The sequence below is a fragment of the Montipora capricornis genome, chromosome 4 (genome assembly GCF_036669925.1).
Source record: "Montipora capricornis isolate CH-2021 chromosome 4, ASM3666992v2, whole genome shotgun sequence".
Taxonomy (NCBI): domain Eukaryota; kingdom Metazoa; phylum Cnidaria; class Anthozoa; order Scleractinia; family Acroporidae; genus Montipora; species Montipora capricornis.
This window is the reverse complement of record NC_090886.1, coordinates 34218435-34228434: the sequence shown is the minus strand read 5'-3', so window position 1 is coordinate 34228434 and position 10000 is coordinate 34218435. Positions and strand designations below refer to the sequence as shown.

The 10000-nt window shown below is 39.7% G+C and overlaps 1 protein-coding gene across 1 annotated transcript in view; it reads left to right on the top strand.

The window, feature by feature from the left end:
- LOC138046587 (collagen alpha-2(I) chain-like) overlaps positions 1–10000 on the top strand; it is a 67043-nt gene that overhangs the window by 37019 nt on the left and 20024 nt on the right. Inside the window, exons 9-11 of the mRNA XM_068893193.1 lie at positions 5842–5953; positions 7624–8004; positions 8289–8644. Of these exons, the coding sequence (XP_068749294.1) occupies positions 5842–5953; positions 7624–8004; positions 8289–8644 (849 nt within the window). The remainder of the gene's footprint in view (positions 1–5841; positions 5954–7623; positions 8005–8288; positions 8645–10000) is intronic.

Genomic DNA, 10000 nt, shown 5'->3' with positions numbered 1-10000 from the left:
GAAGATGTTTGGTATTTAGCGTTCTGCGTGTTGAACATTAAATCTGCCTCAAATAGGTTGAGGAGACGGCTGAAGCATAGGATATTAGAGAGCTTTAGATTCTAGGACGAGGACGAGAACGAGTATATACGAAATTTGACCGCCCATTTTTAGCGAAAATACTTCGAAGATTTATAACTCGGACGATTAATCTTGCTCTTTGTTAGCAGTGTAGGTTGCTCACTTATTCTTATTACTAGTAACTGAGCCTTTTTGCTAATCGAAAAATACCAAAACTGCTACCAACATGTTTTGACACGATGACATTTTTACAAAACATAGTGCTGAAATAACGACAGTATCACGTTTTCCCCGCCAAAATGACGTTGGTTTGTGCGTTCTCCCTGTTGTTCTATGAGAAAATCTCGTACTCGTAGTCGTTCTCATCCTAGAATCTAAAGCTCTCTATTGCCGCTACTACCGTACCTAATTTCTTGAAAGAGGGAAGTTCAGTGCAGTATTGAGAACGTCACTTCGAAGAATAACTTGGCACTTCCGTATGTAACTATTACATCGCCTTCCTTGAATCATGGTATGAAAGGTTTTGAACTAAAGAAAACAAAATAATGAACGATTCATCGTTATGTGCTTTCGTTGTCGTCAAATTAGGTAATTTTACATTGTTTTTCAGTTTATACTGGCAAATTAATTTTTTAAATTATGCGTGCCTTAAGAGCACACAGCTATCATCATTGTGCCCTGTTATTGTTCAGGGGCACCCAAGAGAACATTTCGCGAAATATCTCGGTGTTCCGAGGAACTATAGCCTACAAGTTTGCTAATCCTCTGCCTGGCGATCTCCTAGACTTCTCGAGATTTGTCGAAGACAATCAAGTTACTGGAACGTCATCTAAAAGCTTCTAAAAAGATTCGCAACCAGAGGAAATGGTCCTTTACGTTTTCGGAAGGACTGTTTTCACCATTTTTGGCTCTCAAAAAGGTCAGATAGCATTTTCGAGAAGCAAGTACTGCAGTTATTAGGGAAGTTCGCGGAAGGTAACTTTCAGCTATCAATTTCTAAAAAAAAGATGATTTTATTACCTGAAATGATATTCTCGGCGGGCACATCGGTTTTCGGCTAGCAAGGCCGAACAGATCAAAGTGTTTTAGCTGATAAATATACGTCTTAAAAATGCAGTTATCATGGCATGAAGGAACTCAGAAATCTCCCTCTAAGAGGTAAAGTTAAAATTCGTCGTTGGGTGCCCCTAATTGTTGTCGTTACGTAGTCGTTATCGATGCTAAAACGCCCTGAATATTCAATTGCATTTTGCTTATACGAGATAAAGATGACAAAAATTAAAAGCAAAAGAGGGTTGTGGTTATTATTTTAGTTCACTCGAGATCATGCTCTGGAGTTTCTACTGTAAACAATTTTATTTAGGAATAAATTAAACAAGAATTTACACGAGACAAATCAATACAGCTCACCGTTTCTTCAGTCATCATTTGCTCGAAATGCTATCATCAGTTAATTTAAAATAATCCAAACTTTGCTTCGATAAAGTAACCAAACCGTTGCCCTCTGAATAGGCCAAAAGTTATTAGCAGTAATATAATTGAACTGTGTTCAAATAATCAAAGCCAATAAATTAAAGCAAGTCGCTGAAACACTGAAAAATTAACAAGGATGGAATATTGATCGAAGTGTGACGCGGATATTTCACAGAAGAGCACTGTGATCGAACAATTAATGTTTAGCAGTACTCGGTGCTCATTCATATGTTTTCAAAATTTTGCGAAACTGTATTGCAAATTAAGATCATCATCTGAAAAATAATTGTTTTAGCATATTCAATGCAAGCGGACCATAACGACCAAAACTACTACGCATCTAGGACATTGATCTGCTCTCTCCTTTTCTCGGAGGTGAAAAAGAACTTGGGTGGTTAACTCCGAATTGCCCAATCAGAACGCGTTTAACGCACTCCATACACTACAGAGTAGCAAGTGATTAAGCTGTACTGAGGAAAAGATCTCATGGATATACAAGCTGCACTGGATTACAAATGAAGGCACGATGATCTATCACGGACTGCACAATGGTTAGTTTCGTCCTCTATTTGATAAACTAGACCTGCTCATTTTAAAATGTTTGCATAAGACAGATTCTTATGTAAAGAGGGTCTAAATGCCGGAGAAATATTATCGCTCTATGCAGGTTCTCATATTTTTTTGCTGCGGGCTTAAAGAGAGTTAATTTGAAACTGCCAACATTACATTCTAACTTTATCCATTGATGTTTGAATATTTGAATATTTAAGGAGGGTCTTTAGATTGTTTTGCCGACAAGAAATAGCGACTTGAAAAACGGTGATCATGCAGCGTGATTACAAGCCTTCGAAAGAAGAATTATTTCGCTTCGGAGGAAATCGAATTGACTTGATTCTTAATAAACTCTCCTCAACTGAGTAACTCAAGCTCACGTCGACTCCGCATCGTGAATCTCTTTCCCATCAGGTAATTGTCTTGATGTGACTTTATCTTGCTCGATAAGTGATCAACCATTTCTACCTACAGACCTCCATGGAACAGTACACGAATATACAGATCGAATTAAAGCTTTTGCGGCTCGCTCTCCCTTGACAACGTTGTTTGCACGCACTGTGACGTTTCTGAGCCCATTTGGTAAAACAACCGTCATTGTGGGAGGAAAAGGTATTGCAAAGTGTTTCAACAATTTTGTTCGAGGCTTTAGCTTCCTTTTAGGTTCGAGTTATCGCCGACAGTCGATCGTATTTCTCACAAGAATCTGTCTTTTCAGATGCAAACACAAAGGAAACAAGTTCTTAATCTAATAATTAACAGCCATTTGGATGGTTTCATTTTAAATTTAATTACAAGGTGACTGCAATGAAAAAGGAACCCATCGTCGGGGTCTCAATTTGACCCAAGAGCCGAACTGTTCTTGTCCCTTTGCAAATTTATCAATTACTCATTTTTCGAAAAATCTGTCTTTACTACTTCTTTTTCATTTCAGCTCCGCCGGGTTTTGCGCTGAGACAAGTGTTGTGTGGCGTTACTTAAAAGGTAAACAGTAGTTTGTTTTTAACTTTCCGTTTTTGAAATTTCTTTGGTTGTGATTGACTTTAAGTGTTAATTACCTTTAAAACACAACCAAAGAAATTGTTCATATGAAAATACGAATGATAGTGTAAAGGAGGTAGCCTCAGCAGTGGAAATATGGACAAATTAGTGTACAGTGGAATATCCAGTTCTCGATTTCCTACTTTCCGGTAAAACTGACGAGTCGATTTCAGCAGGTTTGATTTCCTTTTTAATTAAAAAAAAAAAAAAAAAAAACACTGCAATTTGATGGTATTTCCCCAAAGAAATTATTTTAGAAACAAAATTCCGAAGAAAATTGTATGGTTTATGTTCAATTAAGAAAACACGTTAAAATCAGTTGCGACTTGCGCCCAATGGGATAGTTGAGCTGACAAAAGGAAACGAAAATTAAAAAGAAACGTTTCTTGTTTCAACATATAAAAATATGACTTGGCTTCAGATTATTTATTACATTTTAGAGAGGATCATCTACCAGTTCTGTGTTGAATATGACATTTTTTGCCATTGCAATGTTAAAATAGTGGAAGATGCTGGTATGTAAACTTTTCGTATCCGCAATTCTATTCGTGGTAGGTAGCGTAACTTGCCACCGAAACCGAAAACAGGCGAAACAGCAAACTTCAGTTTATAGTGAAAGAGTCAGACACACGCGCAAATCTGTTATTTCACTGTCTGCTATATTTTTGCGTCAAGAAGATTTAATTTTGCAAAATATCTGCTATTTGGATTCCAAAGCGACACAAACCGCAGTGGCTCACTTCAATTCCAAGTCACGACAAAGCAAGAAAAAAATGCACGAGAAGACGGCTGGATTCTATTGGAGGACTGAATCTACGGTGACTCAAACATCACCGACCAGTAAGAAATTAATTGCGAAAGATTATGCGTGTGTGTTGAGTCCAGCAGCCCAAACTTGTGCCAACGCGAATTTTTTTTGAATTCTCACAAAGGAAGTGGAAGAGATTCAGCTAGCTTATTATTATTTTTTGATGGAAGAGTGAGAACAACAACAAACGGTAACATGAATTTCGTAACTTTGTTGGTGATAGGAATGGTCTTGCAAATTGCTCTTTCAAATCTAAATTCCTCTATTTGGCTTAACCTTTCTAGATCGCTACTGAGTAAACGGAGTTAGGCATAAAGTAAGTGACCCATTTTAATAACTCTCTACTGAATGAAATGAATCAGTCAACTTTCTAATTAATATAATTCAGTATTGATTCAAAATCTTAAGAGAGCGAAGTGCGCTTGTTCCAAAATAATTTTCCAGCAGTAAAGTTTCCAATACATAGGCATTCAGCATCGCGATCACATGTCCGCTGTTTCATACATTAGTCTGTCTGAACCAAATAACGGCTTTTATTTTAGTTGGCAAAACTTCTCTTTCTCTTAAATCACGTAAAGCGCATAGGCGGGTCGGATTTACCTGGGAAACAACATCTTGCTTTCGGAATAGCACGGAGTTTTTCCTCTGTCGAGAGTTAACGAAACCGACAATTTTCTAATTAAAACCAAGTTATGGTAAACATTTTTGTTTCATCAGAAGCAGTATAGTAATTGTTCTTAAAACAATACCAAAAACAAGTCACAGTAATGAAATTATGCAACGGAAGCGTGGCGGTTCAGCGACTACGGGAAGAAATCAGAGTTTTTGAATAAGCACTTCAATATTAAAAAGACATTCGTACAAGGAGAATAACAGAGCAGTGGCATGTCATTAGACAGTTTGGTGCAGCGAACAAAAAAAGGCATTGGTGTCGTGAACTCAAGTTGCTTTTACTTGTTAGCAATCAAAACAAAACAAAGGTTAGAGCTGCAATATCATTGGTTAACACTATAGCCAATAGAAATGTTTCGTGTGAGTTGGCAACCAACAAGTTACCACTTATGTAATTACATGTCCTGAACGCGTTTGACATGAATCTTGACAACTAGAAGAGCATAAAATGTCGTGTGAAATCTACGAGCAAATCATATGTTCTCAACATCCTCACAAGCGTTAGGAAGTTACGAGGCAGTTTGTAGGAGAAAACAGTTGGAGGTATTAATGGGATTTATTATTTGTTTTTCTTCTTTGCATTTACCTTTGCTTCAGGGGAATGAAGTATTTTATCCACGATTTGAAGAATAGTCTTCATCTAAAGCCAGAATAAATTCCTGTTGCATTTTTTTAAAGTTAGCTGTTAGTAGTCCTCTGTGCTTTCTTAAGGTTCGGTTACCCGTTGTAAATTCTATTGCGCATTTAACTTTAAGATATAAATATTTTACCTCTTATCCTTATCATTATCGTGATAACTATCGATTAGCGGTCAAAAGTCGCATTTTACCGTTCGTTTTTGGTTTAACATCTTTTGGCAAACACTTAACAGTAACACTGTTACGTTTTCATAGAAATTTAATTCCTGTACATTTAGAGCATCATCAAATTCCCTGGGCGCGTTTTCAAACAATTAAAAGAAATAGAGACGTAACTTTAGAATAGAATCCTTAAATTCTGGACCACACTAGCGGCGCAAGGATAATCACAAGAAACATGCGCGAGGGTGTCTTTTTGTGTTGGTTGCCTTGGTGATTCCATGGCGGTTCCTCTAGAGTATTACAAGGTTCGGTAGTTTTCTTTTTTATTATCTCAAGGTTTTTATTCTGTTACGAGTTGATTCTCCTTTTCCTATTTGCGAATTTTAAGCAGCTCTAAACACTAAATAAATTAATAGGCACAACATTTGCAGGTTGAATGAGGACGAAACAATGCATGATCACACCGCTGACCACAACAATGTGTGCACTAATGCTACTTGTGCCCATTCTGTGTTCCGCGAATGGAAATAGCAGCACCAACAACAAGGTGAGTGTAATTAACATCTCCTTGTAAACAAAATTGAGAGATACGTTTTTAGTGTCGAAGAGTACCCTTCCATACGTTCCTAAAGGGTGGAATAGGGTACATGCCAGGAACTCATCAAATTGAGCCTCTATCTCCACTATTTCCTTGGTCAACCATTTCCCGAGTAAATTTATTTTTAAGAACATGTTTTTTCCGTGGGGGAAAAAAAATATATATATGTAGAAAGAGAGAGAGAGTTATAGCAAACCCAACACTGGATAACTTATGGAGAAATCGAGAAACTGTAATTGCCCTGAACGGGATTTGAACACACGTCCCCCTGATCACTTGTCGGGTGTGATGATCACTACAATGCTAGCAATAGGGCTGATAAATTACTTAGTTTTTGGCATTTTCCGCGGGACTCTCTAAGGGCCTGTTTTTCTATGTAACAACGCTGCTCAACATTTGATTCTCAGGCGGACTAGGGTAATTAATGTAAAGAGTCAGTTAAGTGGGTCCCTTGAGCCAACAGCATATCACCCTCAGCAGGATCGCAAATGGATTCACAGTCCAAGTTGAGGAGCAATTTTGAAAAATTTTTCCAGAAGTTGTCCAGTGTTGGGTTTCCCTTACATGTCATTCAAAATTTCTCCTCAACTTGGACTGTGAATCCATTTGGGGTGAATCCTGGGGGTGATACGCTGTTGGCTCAAGGGACTCACTGCATCATTTCGGCACGCAAAACACAGAAACTGGACCGAACTCAGAAAACACAGCTGGTCTCTTAAAGGCGGTAACATTGACTACCTTATATTATTCCATGGCGTATCATTTCATCAAGCTCATCCTACAACAGCTCAAGTACAAGCCGACCTGAATTATCATCGCTCAACAAACGCAACGAACTTGCATCTTCTTGCCGCCATAGAAACAAAGCGCTGCTATGTAACAGCTAGGATTTACGTTGAGTACGCATGACGAGTATTGAGTGCACTATGACCATATTTGGACATTGTCACAATGTGTTGAATAATGAATATATATATCTTCAGGTTAATTTCACACTGATAAATTCAGAATAGTGCTCAACAATACTGACGCTGAAATCATAGCTCTGATTTGATTGACTTTTAAAACAGTGGCCGTGCTGAATCTCCCAGGGGAGGCGTTTTATTAGTAAATCTACTGGGGTTGACTCTTTGGCCAAGTATGGGAGAAAGAGGTTCCACTTGATGAGCTCCTGACACGCTGATTCTTAGTGACGGAGGAAAACATCCTTGGAGCAGTTTAGAGAACTAGCACGAACTCAACCCACTTATGCCAACAATACCCCATCCCTGCTCTCCTCGAGATCACCACAACGAGTATTCCCTGTGGGTCAACCAATATAGTGTTAACTGACCCAGCCCAACAGGACTTACTTTCGATGATCACATGGGTGTTATCTTGTAAGCCTTGTCACTATAAACCCTTCGAAAACTGTCCGTTTCCCCAAAAAGCAATTTCAAGATTCCTCGGTTTGCTCCTTATTCTAAAACTTCTGATAAAGGGGCAAATTGAGTTTTAAATTGTGTAACGAGGGTACCATGATGTTACATAAGGATTAAGAGCTTTACGTACACAGTTAACGGTTGCGAAAACAAAAGTGAAACAAAGGGATGTAATCCCTCCTAACTGTCTCAATTTAGGGCACTCCTCAACAGACGTCACCGTATGGATCCTGTGCTCAAGCTGCTTGTTTCTGCGCACCGGGAATCCCAGGTATCCCGGGAATCCCTGGTTCCGCGGGATCAGTAGGAGCTGCGGGATCACCTGGCAATCATGGACCTGAGGGACCTATGGGGCCACGAGGGATCAAAGGCGAAGAAGGTGTTCGAGGACACCCGGGTTCTAAAGGGTCTCAGGGAGCACCTGGTAAGGCAGGTCCACCCGGAAACAAAGGTGAAGCAGGAAGCCAAGGTCCCCCCGGTCCTCCAGGTCCCAAAGGAGCTGAGGCGTCTTTCGTGCGTAACTGGAAACAGTGCGTTTTTAAGAACCTGAATGATGGCAGGGATAATGGCTTGATCAAGGTAAATAGTCACGGATTTGTCAGAATGGGCGTCACTAAAAACAACTTTGCCAAGGGTATAAATCTCGTTTGTCTAACAATGTGGTTACTCGTGTTGTAGATCGCGACGCTCAGTCAGGTAATTTGATTGATTCCTGGCTGTTTCGCACCAAAGGGACTTCATTAGTCAAGCAAACCAAACTGACCAGATCTAGATCATTATCATTAACCATATATTGAGCTAAAAGTTTACTGAATTGCAATTTAATTTTCCACTCGTTTTTTATTTGTCGTCAATTCTCACAGGAATGTGTTTTCAACAAGACATCTGCAAACACTGGACTCAGAGTCTTCTTCAATGGACCTCTTCGAATCCAAAATTGCCATGCTTGCTGCAAACGATGGTATTTTACTTTCAACGGCGCAGAGTGCTCCAATCCAGCAGCCATTGATGGAGTCGTGTACATGGTGCATGGGAATGGAGGCAAGAAGGATTTGCAGCGTGTGCGGCAAATAGAAGGAGTCTGTGAAAAAGTCCACCAGGGAATTGTGCGCGTGGGATTCTGGGTCGGTAATTGTGCTGGTTATGGAGCCGCTGATGCGTTCACAGGATGGAATTCAGTGTCCAGGATTTATGTGGAAGAAGTACCTCCCCCACAGGCGTAAAATGGACCGTTTTGGTTTTCTTGCTTAGTTTAATTAAGGGTACAAAGTAACGGCTGGCTGAAGATTCCAGAAATCTCTAAAATCGTAGTATTATTTAGCAGAAATATGCACCAGGCAAGGAAAGTTATAAACGCTAAAACGCGGTGTAGTTCGCAAAGCTGATTTCCTCTGACGGTGGCATTGTAATACAAATCATGTTTACATTAAAGGAGGTAACGATAAAGGGTTCACAATTGAATCGAGTATTAGCTCATGTCACGGGGCCATTAATTAACTTCCATCTCTCTCCTTGGTATTATCTCTCTCTCTGACAGCTTTTCCTGCGAATGTTATGCCCCTTAGCCAATCAACGGACAAGGATTCTCGTTACGTCACACAAATGAAACATGGGGGGAAATAAATCTAAAGCAACTAGCTCTGCGACAAATCATCCCTCAAGTGCGGAAGGGGGTGGGGGGAAGACAACATGTTCAACGGTGGCTTAGTTGGTTGAGCACCAGCACCGGGCTGCCATAGGAGGTCGTGAGTTCAACTCAGGCCAGACCAACACTCACGGTCTTTAAATAACTGAGGAAAAAGTGCTTCCTTTGTAATTGACGAATTCGGCTAACTCAATGTTGTACCCAATTCAAATCTTTTGGGAATAAAACGTTTTGTTCCACGTATGTCCATATCATTTAAATATGAATGCTTCATTGTCATGCAAATTCAACACACAAAGAATCTTAACCCCCAGAGATTTGAATTGGGTACAACATTGAGTTAGCCGAATTGGTCTATTACATCCACAAATGGTTAGACTTTCAAGTCCTCTCGGACGAGGACGATAAACCGTAGGCCCCGTCTCACAACCCTTCAATCTTCATCATCCTGTGGGACGTAAAAGAACTCACACACTGTTCGCAAAGAGTAGACCATGTAGTTCCCGGTGTTGTGGTCTGTCTTCCGTGGTGTACGTATCATGTTTGGAAGGGTAAATGGTCGGAGATACTAGCTACATCAAGCTACTATAAAATCCGACGGTAATAAACATATGTACTATGAACTATGAACTATGAAAACTCCTAGTGATGAAGGCCTGATAAGAGGGTTGCTTCCGTGAGGGGTTGGGGAGTTGGGAGAGTTCGATGATCCCATATTTTATTGAAGTCTCCTTGTGTTCCCCCGTTCAAGAATATTTTCTCGTTTCCGTCCAAAGTGCTTCGTGCAGATAATACACTTGTGCTATCCAGACCATTTAAATAATGCTTTCCTCTTCATTTACCCGAAATCGATAAATTTTGGTTTTGCTACTTTTTCCCTGAATGCATGAATGCTTCTTTCATATCTTAACCCAAACATATTGAAAAGTA